The sequence below is a fragment of the Nipponia nippon genome, unplaced genomic scaffold (genome assembly GCF_047370975.1).
Source record: "Nipponia nippon isolate SJK-2023a ecotype South Korea unplaced genomic scaffold, ASM4737097v1 scaffold_4, whole genome shotgun sequence".
NCBI classification, from domain to species: Eukaryota; Metazoa; Chordata; class Aves; order Pelecaniformes; family Threskiornithidae; genus Nipponia; species Nipponia nippon.
Genome location: NW_028262358.1, coordinates 30,304,649 through 30,331,637, shown reverse-complemented (window position 1 = coordinate 30,331,637; position 26,989 = coordinate 30,304,649). Strand labels below are relative to the sequence as shown.

Sequence of the window (26,989 nt, the reverse complement as noted above, 5' to 3'; positions counted from 1 at the left end):
AGATATTATTATATCTGTTACTTAAAGCAATAGCTTTCCTGGGAAAGGCAAACATTTCTATCTCTCACGGTACGCAGGCAGGTTTTCAAGAACGTGACTCTGAAATTATCAGTCTTTTGAGAACAACCAAGTTAGAAATTCTGCAACATGCTGTTTTTCATCTCGCGCACATTTTTATTTTCTCGTGTGTCATATCAGGAGCCAGTAATGTGGGCCAGGGGGCGGGGAGGACCTTTATTGCTACATTTTCAATTATACTACTGTCTTTAAAAAGCTGTTCACGTAACCGAAGCTAGAGAAGACCTTTGTCATTGCCGAGTCACATTTCCTGCCTAACCCAATCCAAAGACAACTAAATATTTTCATCAGACCTGGTAACTTGTTTAAGCAATTGCAGTTTTTGAAAGACTGGCACTGGTTTGAGTTCAAGGCCTCAAGTGATGAGGGCCTCATGAGTAGTGTAAAAGGAATACCTAATATTTTGGTTTAGCAGATAAACTTAAGGAGAATCTTCCTGAAAGGAAGATGGGAACTTGCTTCAGGTCAAGCCACCAAACCAGATTCATGTATTCGTCTTGTGGCTTTCAGTACAACAGAGAAGATCTGGGAAAAAAACCCAATTGAGTCAAACACCAGAAAAGAAAAAAAAAAATCTTTACATTAAAAAGAAGCTAGAGATTACTTAAGTCTCATTCAAATGAGATTTAAAACATCCAATTTTAGATTAACAAAGTAGTGTAACATAGGAATTCAGAAAGTTTCTTAAAATGAAGCCAAATCTAAAACGTTTCTGCACTCTCCAAATGTTTTGACAATTTCTCATTCCCATCCCTTCATTTTAGTCTAACACTAGCTCTTGTTTCCCCTGTGCACTGGAAAATTATTTTGCAAGAAAATATTTATTTTTACAGAAAATATTCGCTCCACCAACTGCATCCGCAGCTCTTCGAATGCTCAGTAACCCACAGCTAAAAACTTGCACCTTGTATCTTACCTTCATTTGCCTAACTCTAACCAAATGTATTTTGATATATTAGATAATGAGTAACAAATATTTACAGTAGATTAAGTTCACGTTTCAGTAGTTCAAAATAGTTTCTAAATGATCCTGGTAATCTTATTACACATATACCTTCAGACAGACTGCTTGCTATCAAGTGCCATAAGTTACACCCACATGATTCATCCATTAGGAGAGTTGCTCAGTTTTAAAACAAAACAAAACAAAACACACAACCCTCCCCATATGCCTTCTAATTTTAGCCTCTCCTTAGATATCACAATTTCCTGAAACAAAAAGAGAGGGTCAGACTGCTCACACTCTTCTAGCTCCAAAATGTTATTTGTGAAAGTAGTTGAACGTAGGCAGCAATTCATATCCAAATCCAAAGGCATGCTGCAGTGCTCCAGCTTTCTGTTCTGCCGGAGCTGCAGAGAAGGAGGTGAAAGCAACAGGGAACGAGTGATTTTTGGAAAAAAGTTGAGGGAGACAACAGACTGCACTGTAGGACTTGGCACCCGTGGCTTTTCTGTAGAAAAAAAAGAGTAGGGCAACCCACTAGAGCACAGGACCCAAGGCCAGTGCACCATCACCCCACACCCCCCACTGCTATGGCTCTGGCTTCCAGGGATAGCCTCCAGGCCAAAAGCAAGACAGCTAAAACATTACACTGGTCGTGGGCATGGCAGCATGGAAGGTGAGAAACGGCATCTCACAGGATATATTGGTCATCGGTGCAACCCTCCCCGCAGCAGGAAAGAGCTAACGGCCACACCAGCGCGAGAGCTCCCAGCAGAAAGTCTTGCTTTCAGTTCAAAGAAACTTAAGGAAGGTTTGGCATCAGCTCAGATCAGTAAGAAACAGCACCATCTGCCCACCACCTATTTCATAAATACATCCTTCATTTTACGGATCTGAAGGACTGAAGCAGATATTCACGGGGGAATCATCATTCCGTTAACCTCACCTTCATCTTGGTGCATGATGAGCACTGCGTCTATAAAGCAAATGGTGACCTAATCACCACTACACCTAGCTGGGAGAACTAGCTGAGGAGACACATTAATTGCTGTGAGTTATCTTAAGATCACAGCGGGGCAATAACTCTTAAGCTTACTGAAGATATAGTAAAAAAACAAACAAACAAATCCCAGCCAAATCCCATAAACGGCCACAGCCCGGTTGTTCTCTCCATCACAATCCTGCTTTACAGCCTGTCCACGTTCTGGCCTGGGGTTTTCATTCATGTAGGTCACAGCTGGGATTTAGGGATGGGCTTCAAGAAGTGGGGGTAAGGCATGGGCAAGACACATTTTGAGAGACGCGTTTACTTCTCCCGTATCTTCTTAGAAACACCAATAAGTTGTTGAGATCTTTTTGGAAAACAGTCTGTTTGGTGCTACAGATACTCCACAAATATTTGAGATTAAAACATGCGCTACTGGAAGTCTCTTTGCTTGAAAGCAGATCACTATATAAATACATACGCAGCAGAATGAAGAAGGGGGATGGTTTTCAACACATTTGCATTAGGAATTAAAAACAGTCAGGAGCTGTATTATCCTGTTTTTGTCCCACTTAAGAGCAGAAACAAAACAAGAAAAGCGTTTTTTCCTCCTGCCCAGATGCACAGAACTTGTTCATAAAGCTGCAATAAGCCAGTATTAATCGCACACCCACAGGCTAACACAAAGCGTTTATAAGGTTTCTGAATTTTTCAGACAATCTTTTTGGAGGCAACACCCTAAGCATTCCCCTAACCAAAGAAAACTGCTGATTCCACATATTTGCGCACAGAGGAAGGGTAAAGACCAGGACACTTCTTTGACTGAAGATCACACATAAAAATTCAACTAAAGCAACTTTGCTTCTTGTCTGGCAAAACATTTGATGAGTTTCTATAGAATGGAATATTGAATATTTGCTGTGTCATGTAATGCAATGGACAGAGAAGCATAACGGATACGTTATCCTACTCCAAACTCTTTGTAATAACAGTCAAGTAAATTAAATTACAAGTCCAACTGTTTTAAGACCTAAATACGCGCATTTAATCAGGATTTATTATGGTAGATTTTGTTTCAGCTAAATTTTCTAGACCCAAATAAAGTCACAGAGAAAAGAACCAAAACCATAATTAGATTTGAGCTCAAGAAGTAAAAAGCATAATTAAATGAGAGTTACTTTGGAACATTAATTATTTATCAGCCAATTGGCCTACTGTACTTCATTAATCTACTTTCCAAATGCACAGTAAAATAGTTTCCCATTTTACATACTTCAGAAAGAATATCCATGAAAAGTAGCCTTGTAAATTCAAGAAAGCTATTATTTTTTTCTTAGATAAGCAGTCAAGATTTTATCCTCAGCAGATAACTACTTTATTATATTGCTTTTTAAGCAAATGGAGCACAAGACTGATAAAGGAGAAAAAAAATTGCCAGCTGCAAAATAATCATACTTGCACTTTTGCCTAATTTAAGAAAAGGGTTCTGTCAACCTTGTGCCAGCTACTAGGAGTAAAATTATTTATAACTACTAAGACATACATGGCACTATGAATATTGGAGTAATTAACAGAATAGCACTTCACAAATAGCTTTAGGGGAATAAAATCATTCCATCTATCCAAATTATTTCTAAATATGACCTGCCTATGTATTGTTCATTTCCCTACTCTAACGTTTATTCTAACTCTCAGTTTTAAAAAGGTTACCCATTTGAAAATAATAGCAAAAAGTTCAACACTTGCAGAGTTCTGCCCCCACTACACCTAACAGCAGCTCCCACTTGGAACCTGAAAACAAAAATACTTAATGTTTATGAATCCCCCATAATAAAAAAAAACATTATAGAATAGCAGAGAGATCCATTTTTGATACTCATGATGGGTCTCCTAAATTAGAAGCATAATCCCAAAACTTCTATTAGCAGAGTACCTCCAATATGCAAGATATTCCCAATGATCCAAACAGGACAGAAGACGGCCGACATCAGAAGATGAAGTGAAAAGGACATGACAAAAAAGGTACGTTATACTAAGGGATGTTAGATTTTTAACTTGTTCTTGGGCCAACTGCTAAACAGGAGCAGAGCCAGCCCTTGTGGCATTCCTGCAAAACACAAATCCTCAGAAGCCCAGATAGCCTTGGGAGGGTGGCGCACACCGGGAAGCACTGGCATTGCACTCCGCTCCCACAGTGAAAGCCATTCAGCCCTCATTAAGCTCAAACGCGTCGGCTCTATAGAGGTGAAGCCACAGCAGTCGGGGAGCAGAAGTCAAGCTTTTCCAAGTAGGCCAGGACGCCAAGCCAGAGCTCAGCCCAAGCTCTGCTACATGCCATTGCAGGCAGAGAGACATGGAGGCACGTGCGCAGCCTGTCGTTCCTCATCCATGTGCCCTTGGGCCACCCTCCGGTAGAAAAGCCTTTTCCACATCTGTGGAAATACAGCAAGGGTAGTGAATGCAGAAACCAGAGAGGGCGAAATCAAAGTATGATGAGTAGAACTGGCCCGAGTCATGCAGTAAGACTTGCAAGCTATGAAGCACTTGCATTTCTGGTGCTGAAACGCAAGTCCACATTTCTTAATGTTAACATACCATAAACATGTGCTGAACAGGCAAGTTCAACAGATTGTTCGTCGTGAATTCAGGAGATTACATTTCCTTTTGATAACTCCCAATAAGAAAAATTCTAAGGGCAGATGTTAACATAGAAGCAAGCAGAAGTAAATTAAATATGTGGGGAGATGTTGAGCAATAACAAAACTCGAACAATTTTTTTTATGAAGTCAAGTAACCTGTGCAATAGTCTGTGAAGGAAAGCATTCAAAGCTCCATCAGCTGAAGTACATAAAGTGAGGTTTACAAGAATGTAAGGAACAACCTACGCTGGCAAGCGGATGGACAAGATCATCTAATTCACCACTGTCACAGAATAAGAGGCAAGAGGTAGTATACCTGACAACAGTGACATACCATAAAACAGAAAGCACACCGGGCAGAACAAAACTGAGACCATAGGTTTCCTGCAATCTGCAGTTTAACACCTTGGCACATCCAAACGCTCACATTTCCTGGCATCCAAATTACTTCCATTAAGGGCGAGAGACTACCTGAGCTCTGGAGCCCGGTGCCATCAGGACCGTTTCCTCATCCTGAGGAGGAGAGGAGCGGCCAAGAGTGACCTCAGCTTGGCACAATCACTCTCCTGAAGTAAAGGTCACTGAAAACGGAGGCACAAAGTGTCCCATTAGAGGGGCTCAACATCTAATAAAGCCAAAGTGAAAGGGTAATTGAAAGCAGTCAGTTACCTAGTCAATAACTGGGAAGAATCCCATCTGTTTACTATCTGGACCAGAAGAAGTTAAACAGATTTATGTAGCATTACGTCCTCAGGGTGACAAAACAGTACTGTATAATTACACGGGGACCACTAGTGCAGAATCTCCCTGAGCTGCAAAATTGGGGTTTTTTTCATACTACCAGAAAACAAAGACAAAAATCTCCAAACAACACAACTGAAAAGGTGCAGCCAAATGGTGCATCCTGCTCAGTGGTACCTGATTTGTCCTGAGCCTGGTTTCAAACTTTTCTCAAACATGCGCTGTTGTCCATCCAGAACTGTCCACTTAACACACCATCCATCCAGCCCTAACAGAGTAACTATGTCCCTCAAATAATTCAAAAACCCATGATGACTGCATAATTAAAAACCACACCAAGATATTCTACAAGACTACCCTAATTAAACTGGGTCCTATCTACTAATTGTCATTGTACTGCACAATGATCACAGGTATTTTTTCCTTAGCTTTTATTATTTTGCTAAAATGTCTTTTACCCTTTTACTCCTCCTTTTCCCAGTTTCTAATTACTAGCATTCTAGGAAACATTGTATTTAAGACTGTATAGATAATTATTATTTTTTTAATTAAGTTAAAATAATAATCATATTAATCTCAACTCACTATTTTGGACTCACTTTAAATGTGGGACATCAGCCTATTCAAAGTGTTAGAACATTTGTTCCAAAGGAAGCAACTGCTCTTTTCTATTGACAGACAGAGCTTCAAATGAGAACCTGAGGATACTCTTCAACTTAAATGGACCATTAAAAGAATCAAAGATTATCGTCCACAGAGCATCTGTTTAACAGTAAGAGAACTGCTCCTCTAAACATATGTTCCAGAGCTGCCTGCAAATCTGGGAAACCAGATTACCCCCACCACCTTTTCTCCCTGAAATTGATTTATAAATGCTATTAGCAAGTCAGGTTAGAGTTCTTAGTTGCATATCTGAATAGAGATCAAGCAAATAATACAACAACCATTGAGCTCAAGGCAATAAATCCATTCTATAATAGTATTAGAAAAATTTTAAATAATAAAAAAAAAATCTTGCTTCAATAGGCTACATAGGATATGTCCCTAGTAGGGATGTGCATATGCACACAGACAAGGAGGCAGAAGCAAGCGATCTTGAATCCCTTGTCTGACACTCTCCCAGTTCTTCCACAAACATTGATTTACAGGGTAAACAATCCCACGAGCCAGATAACAATTAGCCTACTTCTGAGAGAGACAGAAAATTGTCATGGAGTGTCACAAGGTTTACATAAAATCAGCGACAGAGTCGGCATTAGCGTTCAGACTCTAGTCCTGTGAAGCTTCTATGTTGTATCTGAAGAGTATTTCCACAAAGCACTTCAGCGTGCTGTCCTGCAAGATTAGACAGCGCTCAATCCCTCACTGTGTTTGAAAATGAGAGGTTAAAACCGAAGAGATTAAGAGCGCCTCATTAAAAAGAGGTGATAGAATGAATGCGGTGTATTTTCAATACGCATACTATTTCATTCTTCTCATTCCTAGAAATGACTATAACACATTTTTATAATTTTTTACTCTCTTGTTCAACACAAGAGGACACAAAATGTAACCATGTTTTATACCCTGCACGGAAGATTGAACAAACAGAACAAATACACTTGAGGCAATTGTTTAACCTTAGTACATTAGTGTTTGATAAACTGAGGCTAGCTACATAGAAAATGTATGGTTTATACTACAATACTTCCCCTATTACGCTATCTTAGGGTGACTCAATAAAAAAGGAGCTATTATTCAAACCAAAAAAACAGAGTTTAAAGTTCAGTGCATCATCAACTGGGAAGCACACATGACAAATAACACGATAAAATTCTTAGTCTGTAAATCACATCGTTTACGAACACAATCCACAGCCAGAAGAGCAACCTGAGCCAGTAACAGACAGCCTTGCGACTGCCTACTGTGTAAAACGGACTGAATAAACACCCTGCTCGGAGACTTCGTGGACCTTTATTCACTTGCTTAGCCTTCACCATGTCGGCGCCCTCACTCATCCACAGGAATTGCTTATAGGCTTGGTGCCACGACTAGACACTTTTTTTCTCAATCTCCACCTGTAGCTTCTGCGTTAGGGATCGTGAGTTTTGTTTTGATGTTCAACCTCAAGAACCAACAGAAAAATATACTCTTTGACGCAACTACAAAAAACTACCAAGTTACTTTTATTCCCTTGGGAAGGTTCGTGATGGCCGTATGGAAATGCCCAGCTTTACATCCTCTTCAAGCAGCAGCAGCTGGCCAAGCGCTCCTCGAGCTCCCAGCCCTCTAGGAAAACTTGCTGACACTTGAGGAACTCTGCGAACCGCACGACGAGATGCAAGTCCCCCGCGTAACCCAGCCAGCTTCTCGGGCTGCAGCGAGGATGTGTCGAAACGTATTAGTTTCATACAAGTAGTAAGGGTTTGCATAGCCTGTCAATTACATCCACGCGATTTTAACTATGAAACGTGTTTTGCTAAGGGTGCTACCTTTAAAATCCCCGTCCCCCCACTGAAAAATAATGTCCTAATAACGAGGTCCTAACTGATACGAAGCGAACAAGCCCCGCCACAACGTCCACCGCAGCCACCCCGCAAGAGCGGCGGACCGGCCCCGCCAGGCTGGCCGGGGGCGCAGCGGCCGTGCCCGCCAGGTGCACCTGCCCGCCCGCCCGCAGCCCGCCGGGCACGGCCGGGGCCGGGGCCCGCCTTCGCTCCGTGTCGGCCGGGGCAGAGGCCGCTCCCGCAGCGGCGACGGCGGCGGCTCCCAGGGCGCTGCTGGCCGCGGTGCCGCCCGGCGGGGGCAGCTCCCCCGGGCAGGCGCTCCCCGGCTCGGCGCGGCGGCGGCCGGGACGGGACGGGCGCCGCTCTTCCCCGGGCGGAGGGGCGCGGGCTGCCCCGGGGGAGCCCGGCGCTGCTCCCCCGCCAGCCCCAGCCTGGGCTGGGCGAAATAACTCCCGCCGCAGCCGCCGCTGGTCCCCGCAAAGGCTCCGGAGCCCTCGCACAGGAGGCGCGGCGCTGGGAAGCGAGTCCCGCCGCGGGCGAAGGGGAGAGCCGGAGGAGGACGAAGCGGCCCAAGCAGCCCGGAGCCTCGCCCGCGGCCCCCTCACCTTTTCTTCTCCTTGTCAGCTGTCATCGCGGCGGCTGCCGGCTCCTGCGCCGCCTCTCGGGCCGGACGGGCTCAGCACCTGCCCGCGGGACGCGGGGGCTCCGCGGGCGGCGGCGGACTGGCGGGCGGGCGGCGGTCGGGAGTCCGGTTGGGCCGGGTCGCCCCCGAGGCGGGCGTACAGTCTCAGGACACTGCCGAGGATTGTACGGCCCGCCCGGGGGAGGCGGCGGCGCGGGGCAGGAGCGGCGCGGCGGCGGGCTGTGCGGCTCGGCGCCGCCCGCAGAAAGTTCTCACTTTAAACCTTGGGCCGCCGCCGGCCGCGGGGGCAGGGCCGGCCCCTCCGCCCCGGACCCGGCCCGGCCCGGCCCGGCCCCGCCGCCGCCGCCGCGCCCGCCAATGGGGGCCGGCGGGGCGCCGCCGCCGCGCCCCGGCCTCCCCGCCCCCGGCCCCGGCCTGCCCGCCGGGGGGTCAGCGGGGGCGGCCCCCCCACCGGCACCGCTTTACTATTTTTTTTTTCCAGTTGTTTAACTTCTTTCTTTTTTCTTTCCCCCCCCCCCCCCCCCCCCCGTAAGGCGTTTTTTCCCCGGTATCTCCGAGCGCGCCTCGCCGGTGCGGTCTCCGGGGCGGGGGGCGGCGCGGCACCTGCCCCGCGGCCGCGGAGCAGCGCCGGCCCTGGCGGCCCCGGAGCGACGCCGCCGTCGGTCCCCGCTTGGAAACCGGGGGGAGAGCCCTGCCTTCGCCCCTTGGGCGCCCCGCGCAGCCCGAGGCGGCGGGGGGGTGGGGGGGGTGTTTAAAAAACTAAATTAAAAATTAAAAAACGACAGTAAGCACGCGTCCCGCGCCTGGCACTCATAGCAAGGACCGTGCTAGCTTTGGGACCGCGCATTGGAGCTATCCCCCTCTTCTCTCGGTACCGATCACGCACAGAGGGGAGGGAGGGCGGCCGCCATCCATCGGGGTGCGGGGATGCGCAGAGGAGCGGGGGGACCGCACTTCTGACTCCCCCAGGGGACCTCCTTCCTCGCCCTGGTTTTTCAGTTTTATTTTCTATGTCATACTGCGCATTTCAACCTATGCACTTTTTAAAAGTCCTGGCTGTTGACACACCATGAAGTATGGCGCTTCTTGCCGCAGCCAAAGCTCGTCTCATGCTAGCACCTGCTATGGTTTGCTGCAGTCAAGATCGATGCAACACCAAAGCAACGAACCTTGCTAGACAAGGCATTACGAGAATTTTTCCGAGATAGTCTTTCCTCACAGTAGAAACCGCAGTCTTATGTTTTCTAAGGCTTACCTTACATTTTTACATCTCAAACCTTTGCATTAAAACTGCACCAGGTTTCCCGGACTTCTGGAAAATGGAAGTACTGCAGGCAAAATGAGCCAAACTAGATTTATTTCTTGGTTATTCAAATTTAAGGAATTTCCCTATGCCATGTTGTAGGCTGGTTTGTGTACGCTGGGTCAGAGGGTTTGGTTTTTTTTCTTTTATACAATTTGAATGTTTAAAGAAATGCATTTGGGTTTGAATTTGCATATTCTGCTCTAAAGTCTGAAAAGAGCTACACATGCTTACACAGCAACAGCCTAATTATGTGGTAACAGTTGGGGGTTTTTTCTTGTTGTACAAGAGAACCTAAACAAAAGAAACCCACAAATATTTAAAACCTAAGTAAACTTAGTCAAATAGAATTTGTGTATGCAGGACTAAATTTAACCTTCTGGGAATAAGAGAATGCAATAGGATCAAAGAGCCAAGTCACTCATTTCCTAGATTAAATAGACCTCTTCATCCTTCATTGATCTCTGCTGATGTCAATGCTCCTTGCTGTATCTTCAAGCACTTCACTTGGATAAACAACTTGCCTTCAAAAATCAGACAAGAAAAGCATTCGAACCAGCTAAATCTAAGCCACTCAGTAAGTTTCAAATATTTCAGGTCGAGCCCATTGGCCTAACTCTTGTTGGCTCTGCCTACATGGATATAGTGTAGTTGATTAACAGTCTAAATCTCTTGCTCTCTTGACCAGCGAGGCCTGAAGGTGCTTTGACAACAGGAGAATTCCCATCTAAGCGCCACTGAAGAACCACAGCCTGTCCTCCTCTGTGGAGACTGGAGACAGACTGGTGGGCTTCAACGCTGATCAATGCCCAGCCCAGCAAGACCAGAATCTTGCTGCTGCGTCAGGAAGGTGAAGCAAGACCAAGTGATTCTTACAGCTCCCTCACAACTTCAGTTCCTGAAGCTGTCTGTACTATTATTTCTGGCAACTGAGCTCCCCATCTTGACCACGAGGAAAACAAGTGGTCTGTCTTCTGGAGCTTACTTTAGATGTTAATTCCCTCTCTTCCCCATGACTCTTCAGGGAGGGAAAGATCAAGTATCTATTTAATAGCACTGTCATTTTACTCGACCCATCCTGCAACCATAAGGGACCCCCCCGGCACCTACAGGGACGCAAAAAGTTTTCTCCTTACTGGAGAACAGTAGAGAGAATCACACCATTTTATTCTCAAATGCACCTCATTACTGCTTTCATCTCCTTTATGATCAGTCAATATTTATTTAAGAGGAGTATCCACCCTAAGGTAGACTTTCTCTGGTCTTAGACTACTCAGAAGCTTCAATAAGAGCCACACCGTGAATGCATTTACTCTACAGAGGTGGAATATTTAATCTGCAGATGACGACATCTGCCAGGAAAGCCAAGAAAAACCTGAAGAAAGCAACAGTTTGTCCCATTACTACCACCATTGTAAGAGCTCTTTCTGTTTCATATTCCTATATTACTCCTTACATTTTATCTCGATTTTGCTATATTTTGCACTTAGCTTAGTAGGTGTAACTCAGAGAAAAGCTCATGGAAGGGGAAAAAGTACTCAGAAAACTTCATAAGCTGACCGTAGCAGGGGTTAGCTTCTGTCCCTCCCTCCCCCCCAACATGAAAGTTTCCAGCAGAATCAACATAAGAGTTGGGGCTTCATTACTCTTGGTGGTCAGAGAAAACATAAGTGGTTATGTTGTCCGCTCTATTCTGGAAACTGTATGACGTCATCCACATTGATCCTATGTGAATTATTCTAGAGATATTGTAGGAACAGAAAGTTTTTAGTTTCCTAAAAGCAACCTTCAGATGAGGTATTTGAAATGACTCATTAACATCCGCTGGGATAGCAGTTGCTTGTTCTTGAAGGGCCCTTCAAGTCTACAGGGGACCAGTCTATGTCAACTGCGTTTGGACTAGCCTCTAGGGAAAAAACAAAAAGAACGCTTACAAAAATAAAATGGTGCTGTGTGAGCAATTTTCATGACCCACTCTCAAGTTTAAACTAAACTGAGAAATTAGAAAATCTGCATATGGCAGTGATTGGGCCTCTGGTGCTCAGTTCGCCCTTCTGGTGTTCTGGGGCAGGAACACCCCATCACCCAAACAAGATGCAGGCAAGCTCCTGATTACTGCCATTTATTCTGAAACACACCACTGATTTAGGACCAGTTATGCCACATTGTGTTTTCTCAGGATATGCATATGTATGTAATCAACCATCCAAAGCAGCCCTTGCACCAGTCTGAATGCGCATAGCTATCATGAGTGAAGTGAAAGCAGTTCTAGTACCCTGTTTTATGTATGCGTGCTACTGGCGCCTGTACTGACTGAAGAGTATTGGTAAAATATACAGAAGTTCAACATTGTTCAGCAATTACTGCTCCAAAGCAGTCAGAAGAATACATGGATACTCCATCCCTTGCAGCAGAGGCATTATTATTAAAATTAAAAACAGCTATTAAAAACAGATTGTTGAGAGGATGAAGCGTTTCGGATTCGTTAATAATCCCTGTTAGTTTTCTTTCTTTTTCTGGCTCCTCAATACCGCGAGAAAGTATGACAGCAAAAAGCTGATGCTTGTAATAACAAATAATGACATTATGGGAAAGGGGAGAAAGGAGAGCCCTGTTATTGCAACACAGCTGATCCTTTGAAGGAAAGGGACAGGATTCTTCACTTACTCATACCAGAATGAGTTACAGTCACAGAACATCTATTACATGCGAGAGCAAATGAGACAGAAAAATATCAAACTTCAGGTTAATTTGTTAGCAGGGAAAAAGTTATATTTATAAACACAAAAGGATAAAACACAAAAGGTCCATGGGAGAAAGTGGGGACTACTCAGATGGAGATATATATATAAAAAAAAAAAAAAAAAAAAGCCCGAACCATGGTGGGGGAAAAAAAAAAAAAAAAAATACTGTTCCTTGTGCAACCAGTCACTTACACTCACTCACACCTTCTTTCATAATTACAGGTGTGCACCTGGGTCTTAGTATAGATGTACCTTCTGCAAAATCAGTAGCTGTGCCCTTTCTCTGCAGTGGCACCAACCACTTGCCAGGGTAGGCAACAGCCCCTCAGCTAGCACACCTGTGGAGTCTTTAGGATTTCCTTGCCTTTTGCTACAGTTTCATGCTAGAGAGAGAATTCTTATACAAGAACATATATGAAGACACGAATGTTGCTCTTGTACAAGAACAGATATTAAGAACAACTTATAACAGAACTCCCCCTGTTACGCTAGGCACAAAGCAATACACACTCGATAGGCAATACTGGACCAGCCAGTTTAAAATGTAATTTTGAGGGAATAATATCGAGATGTCTTTGAGAGCTTCCAAATTCCGAGTGCACACCTTCAAGCAAGGCACACAGATAAGCTCTGGCGTTTTGAGGCATTGATTACTTACAGACACATTCCAGACGTTTCAGCCATCACGCTCCCATGAAAAAAAAGACATGATGGCCAAAATGTTGGGAATGTACCTGTAAATATTAAAAGGCTTAAAATTACTGAGCTTATCTTTTAGCCTTTTTCAAAATGACATATTGAGGATGTCTTAAGGCCTATCCCAAGGAAAGGTGGTAAAACAAAGAAGGTCTAATTAACATAGCAATGTGTTGCAATAGAATCAGTTTAGAAAGAAAACCCATGATGAATAAGTACACAGAAACACTCCCGTCACTGTGACTAATAATTTTGAAATTTTGGGAAATCTCAACCAAGAAACCAAGGAGAAAACATATGGAATCCAGCTTGTTAAATGAAGAAGGCTTTTGTTTTGGGTTTTTCCCTTGACCTTCAATAGCTTATTATTTAGAAATACTATGTTTCCCTTTTTTTTTTTATTGGCCTGTGGAGAGTAAAGGCTGAACACATTTGCTAAGCAGGACCCTGATTCATCATCTAGAATGCAAACAACGGCCAGGCAGCCAGGGCAACCACTCGGAAGCTTAAAGACTTGGGGCACACGTGAGACTCCAGTATATTTAAAAAAAAAAAAAAATAGCGAAGAGGAGCGAGCTTAATCTAGGAATATAGTCTGTTACTGTATGCTTTTTGGTATATAATGCAATCATAGTTCAATTTAATGAAAATGAAGTATGAAGCAGATATGGCCTTCACTTAATCTCCAGAAATTCTTTTGCAATGTTTCTGGAAGGTAGGCACCATACAGATATAATATTAATTATTACCTCCTATTCTATTTTAACCTATTTACTTCCCCCTCCCTCCCTATTACCCACACTAGCTGTCAGCGCTAGCGTCGGGCAGAAGAGGTCTGCAGCCTTTTCCTGCTCCCTGACAGTAGCTCTGAGAAGGAAACATGGGCGTGAGATCACCAGAGGCGTGTTTTACTCAAAGCCAGCAAAAACAACAGTAACATTTAGGAGATAGGAAGGGAAATCGTTCTGCTGGGTGGATTTTAAAACCCAAATTTTGTAGCGATGTTTTTAATACTCATTACCTCCTGTCCCCAAGAAACAGTTATCATCAAAGAGAAGGAAGAGGAGCAATATAAATGAGAGCAAAAGCACCATGTGCCAGATGAATGTCCAGAGAGATGGGAAGCTGCGATTGAAGATTTTTGCAATACTGAAGCTGATACCAATGCCTGGTAGTTAACATTCAGTCACTCAACAAATATTTATTTAGAGACAGTGTAACATACACACTGCAGAACTTTGAGTTTTAAAAAGAGCCAAGAGATTTTTTTTTTTTTTTTTTTTTAATTTTAGGAACCTTAATACCAAAGGCAACGCAGCTCTTAAATGTTTTAATCTCTGGCGGTTACTTCTAGAGGGTTTGCATGGCACACGGGTGATGCTCAAGCCTATACTGACTTTCTGTATAGCAGTGAATTTCCCTCTAACGTAATCCCAATGAAAACTCAGGTTAGAATGAAACTGAAGCAATGAGCTCTCTTCTTAATCCCAGCACTAAATGCTGATTTAACCCTAATCCAGGCAAATAGATTTGGGCTTTGTTTTTATTCACCAAAGACTAATTTACTTTAATGAAGATCTGGAAAAGTGTTTGTTTTAAAACAGTCATTCTTAAATTATTGATGTGTAACAAAGCCACTGAACCTATTAACCCTGTGGACACTTGTCACCTAAAGAAGGCGACAAATTATTGTAAAACTGCAAAAAAATCCTAAATTCTTCAGGCACTGCAATACTAAATGCCAAATCCCTACCAAAAATGACCTTTTCTGGGAGCAGAAAACTGTCATAAAAAGATAAATTCCTTATCACTGCATCACATCACATGCACTTTGGAAGAATCACACAGTATTGCAGCAGCTCTTGGACTTCTAGGTCTTTTTCTTTTGTCCTAAAGGAAGGCTAGTTTTCAGTGGGTGAGGTTCTTGGTAACTGAAATCCCAGCCCAAAGGTACTGCTGTACAACTCCCAAGTGTATCCTGGGTGCTCTGAAACCTTAGACTGATCTGAGGCAGTCATAGATACTCACAGTGGATAACCGTAACCCAGTCTCCCTTAACTCCCTCTAAGACAACAATGAAAACATAACTTCCATGACAGCATTACCTGGAGCAAGAGCCTAACTCAGGTCTCAGACATCTGGGGCAGCCTCCACCTACCCAGCACACCCCCACTGGCCAGACAACCCAGCTGCTCACAAGTTCCCTCCTCAACAACCTCATGATTACAGCAACCTGGCTATTTAGAGCGCTGGTAAAATTCACCTTTTCCCGCTTCGCCCTGAAACTTATTCTATTTTGGGGAACCACTCCACGATCCATTTGGCACGGGGCCTGACATTTGTTTCTTGAATAGATCTGCTCCTGGAAATATTTATAGGCTCTTAAGTAGAGATAACACGAGATATTGGTAACAGTACAAGTGATTCACATCCAGACAAGGAGTTGGATAGTCACCCCCTCTTTTCCCCAAAGCCATCTCTGTGCTATGTGTTTTTCTTCCACGTCTATGTGCTGCACACTTTGCCTGAGGCACCTGTTATCAATAATGAACCTGGCTGTGCATACTAAGGGACATTTCTCTTCATTACACTGTAATATATAATTTATGACAACATGTGCCATTTCACCGAGAAAGAAAAAAGTAACAATAGGAGAAAACTGCAACTATTATATCCCAAGTCATTTATTTCTGTGGAGAAACAGATTTAATTTCATTGCAAGTTCCTTTGGTAAGGGAATGCTTTAACATTCTCCAAACCCTTAACCCTTGGGTTTCAGTACTCATAAGAATTAAAACAAGAAGGACCATTACAACTTGCTGCAAATTAGCATTAATGATGAACCCAAGATAATTTAATCTAGCATTAAGTTTGGTCACAACACATACATTCAAATAAGAGATCATCATCAAGTTTTTGCATACTCAATATTAAGCAGCAGCACTACTAACAAGGGTAGGTACTTATATTTCCACAAAGCCAAAGCTGGGGACTACATAAATACCCTTACATAGTCCCCGATTCCAAGCTACTCTTCATTTACATTGCTACAGACAACTACAATCAAAATTCAATATCTGAAAATCCCATTCAGTAATATGGAATCTGAAACACTATTATATATGTTTTTTCTTCTTTCTTTACCAGTGACAAAGGAACTGCTCCAAAGACTCACATTATCTTTCAACAGCCTTAAGTTCAAAAAGTGCTAAAACCCCTGAAACTCCATCTCCAGCAAGTTTATTATAGCTCTACGCCTTTCCTCTGCTTCAGAGCAGTTGCAACAAAAACGTTTGCTCAGGCTATGGGAGTTGTTGACTTATATGATATGTCCTATAGACAAGTAAGTGCAATGTTAAAAACTGTTTTCAGACAGAGAGGCTTCAGGAACGCAGCTAAAACCTCCAATTACATTTTTCAAATAGCGGAGCATGTTAGGCCAGTACGGCCCAAAATCTCGGCCAGCCTGACAGGCTCAGCAGGTTTTCTCACTGAATTGTGTCACCAACTCGGAGACAAGTATAGCAGAGTCTCAGACATGCCTTGCGTCAGAAGCAAACGAGCAAGCATGAACACCGCGCTCAAGTTTTCAGATGCAGGTGGAAGTTTTGCTGCCAGAGTCCTACAGAACATCCATGCAAATTATGAAACTGAAACCTGCCTCCTGCCCCCTCCCAATTAATATTAAAGGCACCTACATGAGTCAGTTTGAGACATTTCCCACCATCAGCATAGGTTGTTTTCATTATGCTAAGTGATCACTGGTGGGATTTTCCTAAGTCCCCACTGACACCAGTTTTCAATAAAAGCAGTAGGATTTTGAAACCAGAGCACCCATTGTTGTTATCACAACAATTCAGCTCAAAACCACCTTGGATATCAAAGCTTTTCCCGAAACCTACACATTTCCAAACATTGATTGCATGGAGCTTCATCTGGTTATCCAGATGTATGCTTTATTAAAAGTCTTTCGAGCTGTGTCCCATAACGCATCTGAGCCTCAGAAAAACATTGGAAAATCTGTGCGTGTCACGTTGTCAGAAAAATAAAAGGACATTCATAATTTGTAGCAATGTCCAAAGGCAAGATAACAACTGGGAGTCAGTGTTCTACTTAAATAAACCACGACTTGTCCTGAACACAGTAAAGAACTTAAGGTTTTGAGTCCTTCATTGACTGGATACTCATGATTTGGCTTAACACAGGCTGCTGGCGTATTTCCATAGTTACAGGCACATAAATGACTTCAGCAGAGTTCTCCAACAAGCTGAATTAACTCAGTGTTCACATTATTAACATGGCTTTTACTTTGTACCTAAATATTTTTGTTTACGTATTTTATTTAGTTTTCATTTCTCTGTTTATGCTCTGTAGTTTTGTCTCCTAAAAATGTTCCAGAAGAGAAGATGCTTGTGAATAGATGCTTTTTGATAGAAACAGTAATTTTTGCAGTCTGAATGCATGCAACTTAAACAGAAGTTTATATTCAAATTAAAAGCTAGTTCACAGTAAATATTTCCTTAAACTGATTTTTACCAGAAAATACCCAACATCCCTGCCACGCAATCTAAAATACTGAAAACAAAAAGACAACCCTGAACTACCTATTCTGCAAAGCAATTTTCAATTCTTTTCCAGGAAACCTGGCAAACAAATGAGAGAATTAATCTCCTGAGAGATTAATAAGCAATTTATGTCAAAACTCATAAATTTCTTTAATAAATAACAGACACAGATTATGAAGTATTGAGATGAAAGTACTGAGGGTGGAAGTTTTGCTGCTCAACTCCTGGCATGAAGCACGTAGCGTTACGGGCGAGTACCAGAATCAAAGTACCGAGCTCAGAGGCTAGCATGTGTTGTCGTCCCGTGCTTCTGTGGGATAACTTTCACTTTCTAGCTGAGATTTTTGGTCCATAAACAGCACAGGCTGTTAGTTCCTACTAGGCTTCAAACAGAAAATGGTATGTGAAATACCCCTTTTGCGATACGGAAGCTTCAGCCACAAAGAGGAAGAAGATGGGGAAAAAGAAAAGAGAACCACGAAGTTCTGTTTCAACCGACCAAAATATTCCATGCCTTGTAAATGGGTTTTGGTTTATTTTTCTCTTGGAATTTCTCTTTTTTTGCCCTATGAAAGCTGAGTTAGTTTTAATCTTCATGTTTTAGAAGACATCCATAAAAGTATCTTTCAAAAGAGTTAGTTCTGCCATTTTGGGGAGTCTCTGACATGCCCCTTCTGGAGTAACAGAGAAGCAAGTGGGATTTTCAGCAGTTTGAGGTTGTACCCAAGCTGGGAGGAAGCAAAGAGCTCTCTAGGCATTGCCACAGGACTCCCTCCCCTCAGTGAAACAGAAAGGCTCCCATGTTTTTGTCTGCCATCTGACACTATCAGTGTTGTTTTCTAACTAGCTTTTGTCCTCCAGGAGTCTGCTGATGAAATGCCAGCTCCTTACTGTCCTTTAAATCCTTACCCTCTCTCCTCCCTCCTTCCATCTTCTCCCACAGACCTATACCAGACTCCCCCTTCACAGCCTCTCCCCCCATGTCACTTGTCATCCTTTTCTCAAACCAGCAGTTCACTTTCACTCAAAATGCTCCATTTAAAAAGACTTACTACATACAGTTGTCATAAATTCATAGATATAAGCCAATAAAACAGCATATCACAGAGAAGTTTTCTAGTATCTTTTAGATAATTCTTGGCAAGAATCCATCACAACTCTTGGTAAGTGCTCTCATGTTTTATTTTTGCAGTTGAAAACCTCCACTAAGTGTGAAATGGCCTGGCTTCTACTATCTATAAATGTTATATGTCTTTCAAAATCAATAAGAAGTTTTTTGAACTTCATTCCCTTTTGCCTGGGAGTTATTCGTGATCTGCAGTCTAGTCAGCTCCCACCCTTCTGCTTGACTCGAGGCAGGTTTTCTCTCCCTGTGTCCCTCTACAAGCAGTTTTCTGCTCTTCTAATTATTCCCAGATGGATCGCCTGCAATTTCTATATTGGACTAACTGGAAAGCACCATAAAAGCATCTCCTGTGTAAAATACAGAGCAAGCCTAAGTTATGTTGATACTCCCTGAAATTCTTCAGTTCATAAATTCAAGCATCACGTTAGTCTTTAGAGTTACCAACATACTAGATACTGATGTCCAGCCAAAGATCATTAAACTGCTGTCAGAGTCACTGCGCTCCAGGTTTGCACCTTGCAAACATAGCCTCCGTTTTCGGAGCACACACAGGCTGCGTAACTGCATAGCGAGCCTCAGCTTGGCAGCGTCAGGCTTACTCAGCATCTCCATCACTTTCCCTCAGGTGCTGTGAGTCTGCATTGCCTCGTGCTTCCTCAGTCTTTGCACAGGCTGCAAACGTTTGTTGGCTAGTCTTCGCTTACTCCAAGGGCGCCGGTAGAAGTAATCAGAGTTGGGCGAAGAACTAAGCTTTTCCACAAACCTTTCTAGAAACACTGTCCCTATCGCAGTTACATTTTAAGACCTGTCGGTCACATAGTTTTAACACTCGGTATCTTCCACTAAACTGAGTCATTCTAGTTTCTAATTTAAACTGTGTATGACGTCAATTGAAATGTTTTACAGGAAGCAAAACACATTACTTAAACACTCCTGATTTCTGGAAGCAAACCTTCTAGAAAGGTTTTGTTTAGTGGGGTGTATTTTACACTACAGCACTGTTGTGTGGCCCTAAGTTCCTCTGTTCATTCTTTACCAGGTTTCATATTAGTTGTTCCATTATCTTCCCCAGAATATGACTATAATTCAGCTTTCTAAAAACGCTGCTACAATGTTAAGTTTTGGGTCAAATGTCTTGATCTTTTCTGTGGTTTCAAATAGCTATTTGGGGAAGAAATCAGTATCCCAGAGACCCGTTCAGCCAGCTCTTTTAAAACTCTCAGATGCAAGTCATTTCAGCCTGTCAATATGCAAGTCAAGAAACTCCTAATTAGTATCTTCCTTTGTTATGAGCGATACTGAAACACTTCTGATCTCATCCTGTGATTTCTATGTCACTGGACTTCTCTCAAATACAGTACACAAATATAAACGCTCAGCCTTTTAGCATTATTATTATTCTGTTTTTACATTTAAGTGAACTAATAACATTTTATTAATTCATGTTTTTAAATCCCTTTCAGCATAGGCTCTACCATTCATAGCTGTACCAATGCCCCTACCATTTTCATTTCCCTTTCTTGCAAGTTCTCTGTCATCAATAGCCTGATCTTCATCAGTTCTTAGTTTTGCTCACGCAGGCAGCTTCCTTACTGCAGCTACCTGCCGTAGCTTTCTGAGCACCTAGCAACACTTTCTTAAAAAAAGTCTCACTAGAATTAAGAAAAACATGAGTGATGACTCAAATTATGAATCAGTCAATGGATCAGATGCCAAGGAGGCCAAAGCATTTAACACCATCTTTGCATCAGCATTTGCCAAAAGCCAGCAGTGAGTAGGCTGCTGGTACGGTGACAACAGTGACAGGGATTACGTATCCTGTAGATTGGAGACAGAATCAGTAAGAGAAATACTTAAGTTAAACACTCTCACCTTATGTTTGTCATAGAATACTTAAAGATTGTCCGAAAGTAAACTCAGAACCTTAAATGGTAATCTTTGAGAGCTAACAGGCAATGGTTGCTGTGCCAGAGAACTGGAAGAGGCAAACTTGGTGGTTACCTCTAAAAAAAAGGGGTGGCGGGGTGTGTGGGGGGGTGTATGTATGTGAGAAAAAAGAGGAGATGTCAAGATTTCCAGACTTAACTTAAATCCCAGAAAAATTATATGGTAAATAAATTAAACTAATTTTCTGTGGAAGGAAACAAAGAGAGTAACAGCAGTTACTTTGGATCTATCAAGAACAAATCTTGCCCAACCAAATTAGCTTTAGTCTGGAACACAATTGCAGGCCTTCTAGATAGGAAGCAATGATTGTCATAGCTCTCAAATTCATCAGTGCTGTCTGGCAAGCCATAGAATACATTGATGCATCCTTTTATTTTTGGCAGTCATCCACTGGAGATAGAGGGGTTTGTGGGTGTATGTTGGATGATAGCACTAGAAAGGAAAGATAGTTTCAGTAAACCTGGAGAAGTGGGAAAAAAACAAATTCAGCAAGAAAAATGCACATTACTAGGATACTTGACTGCACAGATACAGTGCAGAAAACAAGAGGTGAGGCAAGAAGTTCTGCGAGAAATAATTTGGACACTACATGGCGGATCACAAAGTGAACATAATTCGGCATTTCCTACTCTGTAACAGCACGACAGTCCTTGTACTCAGACACCCATGTGACAGTCCAGCTCATAAGACACACGGAAAAATTATGCCACTCTGCTCAGCACCTAGGTCTTAGCTGTAAGGCTGAACCCTACCTTCAGTTACCTGAAGTTTCAGTAAATCAATAATAATTCTGCCACAAAAAAAATGCTCATGCTGAGAAGGACATGCTCAGTCACTGGAGGAGTAACAGCCTAAACAGCTGTGTAGCAAAAGTATTTGGGAAGAGACATCTAAATAGTTTAGATATGTCACTTTGTACATTTTCAAAAAGATTTTATGACATTCACATGCAGTAATAGAGATTGGTTTAGGTGAGTCAGGAAGTCTCCATCTATGCCCCTATGAAGTCAGGAATATTAAAATGGTTTACTTTTATCATTAATCTCATTACTGTTGATAAATCTCTTTAGATCCCATTTGATAAAACCAAAAAAGGACGTAAAAATCTCTAATTTAATTTAAAAAGGTTTCTAAACCTCACAGTTTCAGAGGAAAACTTGCAAAGATGACACAAGCAAAATCTCAGGAACCAGAAAATAAACACTGAAGAGAAAGAAAAAAAAAAAGCCCAAGCAGTAGAAAAAATAAGAAACAAGAAGAGAGCCCTAATACACTGCAAGGCAACTGAATCAATTATCATGAATCTGGACACATACTTTTCCAATACAACTAGCAACAACAGTCCACCTTGGTTTTACTGAAAGTATGTAAATATATTGAAGGAAGCCTTTTTCCCTTTTTATTCTCTAAGTAGTGATTTATAGGGGGAATTTCGTGGGCTACACACTTATGGTATCTACAAATAATGTAAATATTATTTAGCTTATTTTTAACTATATGAAAGGCACAATTGGAGGAAGACAGTGTATTAAGACAACAGGTTTCTGAAGCACTCAGCTGGTGCTGGAACAGCAGGAGAAGCGCTATACTCTTTCATGCATTTCTAAGCACGTTGAAATGGGCACCTGACAACTTCTAACTTCTGTTGGAGTAAGCTGCGTGGTGGAGGAGAGGTTGACACGTGGACGGGAGGATCTGTTGATGTTCTGTGCGACTGCAGAGTAACCTGATTATGTGTGTGTTGGAGAGCGCAAGCAGGCAAATTTCAAAGTGACAGATACTCGTGCATACTCAAACTTTCTAAAGTAACTCAGTGCTTCACAAGAAGGCCAACAGAAGTGTAGGGGCAAGACCTTTTGATTTTCCTCAGATGATACAACACAGTAGAGTTAGAAAAACATCCGTAAGCACTTACTGCTGTTACTGCACAGAACTACCTTTTAGCAGAGGTGGGTAATGCTAGAAATAACTTGAAGGTTAGGTTATCTTGTGCAGTTACAACAACCCATGAGTTAGCTGAGTGGAAATTGCCTGGTTAGCTTTGCCAGGGCTGTCAGTCAGATGCCTGCCCACTTTATTGTTTACTTTTCCTTAGAACGCAATAATGAAAAACTGGTTTCCGAGGAAAGCTGCATGTGTCAATGGACTACTATACTTGGGCATAACATCAATGCCACTGAAGGGACCTTGCCTCCTGGTGACAGAATACCAGCCTTTGAGACTTCACAACTGATTTCAGAGTGCCTTCACCACAAACCTCCCGATTATGAAGTTCTAGCTGTGACTAATCCCATTACCAGCCACCGCAGCGGGTAGCAGCCAAGATGATACACATCTCTCTATATTACTCTGATATGCCATGTTCTGGTTTCCAGTCAGGCTTTCTATTATTTCTTTTCTTTGAAATTCAACATATCTGAGGGCTTTATATTATTACTATCCCCGCAATAAATATTTCTGTCCTCAAATATAAAAAGATTTGAAATCCGGGAAGCAAAAATTCCTTAATATTTTGCCGGAAGAACGGCATTAAATCTTTGATGTAAATAACTGCAGACCCAGACTCCACCTGGTCCTCCATGCACAAGGAGCAGAGCCAGCGGAGGGAGGAAGCTGCTACAGCTGGGCTGAGAGAGTCCAAGGGAAGAAAAGGCAGCAGTTGTGCTCCATTGAAATGCAGACTGCCTGCCAAGTTCTCCAACTGCACCAGGAAGTATTTTTTAATCAGAGAAAAAAAAAAAGGGGGGGGGAGGAGGGATTGCAGTTATTAGAAACAGGACGACTTCTCTATTAATTGGCATTTTCCTAGAAGGACTGATTGGCTCTTAAGATATTATTATTTTTAATGTTCTTTCGGTAGTAAGAAAAATTCTAAGAAGGAGTTTAACACAGCTGTCTCACAGAAGGTTATCTCTTGTTTACAGTACATTTTTATCCTGTCTTTTAAGCACTGAAACAAACAGGCATCTAAATACGTGTTACCACAGTTTGCAGAAGTGATGAAATATTAACTATTTCCTGTCATCTTTTACATTATGTTAACTTGCTTTATCTTGCATGTTAGTCACACACATCCTCCCATCCAACATATGGGAAAAAATATATTTAAACAGAGTTATTCATCCTTACATGTGGTCAATATAGCTGACATTAAGATACAACAGGTCAAGTCTCCAGAGAAATTGCACCAGTTACTCTGCCTGAGGAACTGGCCCTCAGTCTTTGCAATGTGTCTGACAGTCCTCACCTTCTAAAGCAAGTTATCTTCATCAATCTATCACTTTTTTTTTTTAATCTTCATTCCGAAGTTAAAAAAACCCAAACAAAAAAAAGAGGAAAAAATAATTTAAATTGATGGTCTATCACAATAATCCTTTGTTATTTTGATTTGTCTAATTTAAGATTATCTTCAAGTTTGTTTCCCGACACAATCACCCAGTTAGCCTGAGAACAACAAGGGATCACAGGCTTTAACCACTTCTCAGATGAAAATAATAGGTCAGAAGATTCTCGTTGACCGCAGTGGGAATTAGATCAAACCTAAGTACTACGCTGCAGGAACACAAATTCCACAGGCAGGCAGCGCTGCCAGTCTGTATGCTCCATCAGCAGACAAGCTTTTACACAAGATTTTTGTCATGAGAAATTCTGACAGAACTTTGGATTAATTCTATCATAATGCTTTATTCCCAACTTTATAATCAATGCTATAAATACAGAAACTCCATCTAAAAGCAGTAGCTTCCAATAGCAATACAGACTAAACTTTTGTGCATTAACATGAAGGCAGAAACTGGGTTAGGTGTCCAGTGTCTATGGTTATACTAAAAAAAAAAAAAAAAAAAAAAAAGCATTTTCTTCTTTATTTATCGGCATAGGTCTCCTTTGCCAGTTCCTGGCAGAGGAAGACTGAATGCCTGCAGATACGTGGTTGCTGTAGATCAGGTGCCTCCTCCAAAGTCAGCAACGTCACGATAAATAACTCGATCAATTTACACTAGCTCAGGGTTTCCTGCCCTGGAAAAATTCTGCATAAATACTCATAGCTCAGTAAGTAAAACTGCAGTACAAACATGCATCCTCTTCCCCCGCACCTTTCTGAGCAAATACCACGTTCTTCACCTGTTTATAGTATTATGTAACCCAAGAAATCAATGGAAATCCCATAAGTATGCTCCAAACCAATCATTTTATTTTTGCCCCCCCCCAATAGTGCTACAACGTACTAGAGAGGCACGTTGAACCAGAGAGGCTGCCTGCCATGGAAGTCCTGATCTTTCTTCTTTTCAAAATGCAGAAGTCTAAAGCATTGTTAGCACTGAGTTATACAAAGATACTTCATGCAGAGCAGTATGATGATTAGTAACATGTATGGTTTACCCCAAGGCTGGGGGTATTTCAACTGAGGGCCGTGGAAAAGAGATGTTTAAATTGAGTACTTCTCTGGATTGAGGCCTATACATGTACAGGAGTCCCTCAGCTGCTCACATCTTTGTATTTTGCATATACCATCTGTGCGCACAGATCCTTAGAAACAGAGACGTCTTTCTTTTGAGAAATATTTAAAGGCTTATTAGTACCAATCGTCATTAATATTGACTAACTCCGAGAGCACCAAAATATGACAGTTCTTACAACTGCACTGATACTGTAAAAAGTTTTGGTGGGGTTTTTTTTTGTGTTTTTGTTTGTTTGGGGTTTTTTGGTTTTTTTTTTTTTTTTTTTTTTTTTTTTACTTTCTTCAAATTATGTGAACACATGGCAAAGAATAAAATGACTGCACTCTTCCAAAATTAGGAATTGCACATGCATCCCCCAACAAAAACCCAGCTCCTAGTCTGGTTGTCTTCTACGTCACGAAACCTTTCTCCAGGGACAAACCAAGGTTTTATTCACTTTATCCTCAGACTTCATTGCATGGAGAAGATTATAGATTAAACTTTTTCCATAATGTTTAATATAACCATATTGGTCAAAGGAACGTCCTTTAAGGGCACTTGGCCACAGCAGATCAAAAGAACCAAGAAATTTAAGGGGTTTTATTATTATTATTTTAAGTGTTAGCTAATGCATTTATGACATTTAGTTATTCATCAACAGTTAAAGAGACGGACTATCAGGCAGCAAAGCGAGAAGCCTCGTGCAAGGCTGTTGGAAGAATAGGTTTGAGAGTTCTGATATGGAACAACTGATATGCTTATGGCTAGATAAGAGTATATGGCTGCTGTTAATCATTTGCTGTACACCACCACAAGGGGTTGTTTCTTTCACGCAGGGGCGTCTCTCATCGGTAAGAAAAGAAACCTCTTTTCCTCTTTGGAAGTACATACTGTTGCACACAGCAGAAACGACAGAACTAGGAACACGCATGTATAAAAGCGCAAAGAATAAAGAAAGCCAGTAAAGAAAGCCAGACCTCTGCTCATCCAAATACTACCCACATTTCTCAGCAAAATGGTTCTTTCCATAGGGCCCTTTGCACTGGTAGCAAGGCACACTTTCTTCACAGTGCTTTTAAGATGGAAGAGCTGCCATCAGACTACATGCTTTACAGGAGGCCCCACATCTTTATCCAGCATGGTGGTTTTGCTGCTCTGAGGAGCACATGCATGCTCCATCGGCAGAGCCCCATCGGCACAAGTCACCGTCAGGCTGGCGTGTGGCGGGGCAGCCACAGAGGAGGGTCTTCCCTGACCAAGATACCAGCAGCAGCTAAGCCCTCTGCATTCCTATGATGCGGTCTGTATTTACTTTTGGCCAGATCATTAGCCAAAGACATGAGGAGATAATACCTTCTTTATCCCTTTACGAGCACAGCAAGTAAGGAGCAATATTAGGGGCATTTGGGGTAAAGATGATTACGTTTTGGGTAGACCTTTTCCTCATTTTCACAGGAAGATTCAGGGTCATCTGCAACCAGGAGCTAGTGTATGTGTTTGCATCCGCATATATAGCTGTGCTAGTTAAGTCAGGTTCACAGGCAACTATTTAATATTATAACAGCAGAACAACAAACAAACAAACAAGAAAGAAAGAGATGTATCATCTTGAATTTAGAAAGGCCAGCTCACTTCGCTCTGCAACATAAGGCAC

At 42.2% G+C, this 26,989-nt stretch overlaps 1 protein-coding gene across 1 annotated transcript in view; it reads right to left on the bottom strand.

The window, feature by feature from the left end:
* Positions 1-8,824, bottom strand: part of EPAS1 (endothelial PAS domain protein 1) — an 82,019-nt gene extending 73,195 nt beyond the window's left edge. The window contains exon 1 of the mRNA XM_087777248.1: positions 8,478-8,824. Coding sequence (XP_087633374.1) covers positions 8,478-8,503 — 26 coding nt within the window. The 5' untranslated portion in view covers positions 8,504-8,824. The remainder of the gene's footprint in view (positions 1-8,477) is intronic.
* Between the last annotated feature and the right edge of the window lie 18,165 nt (positions 8,825-26,989).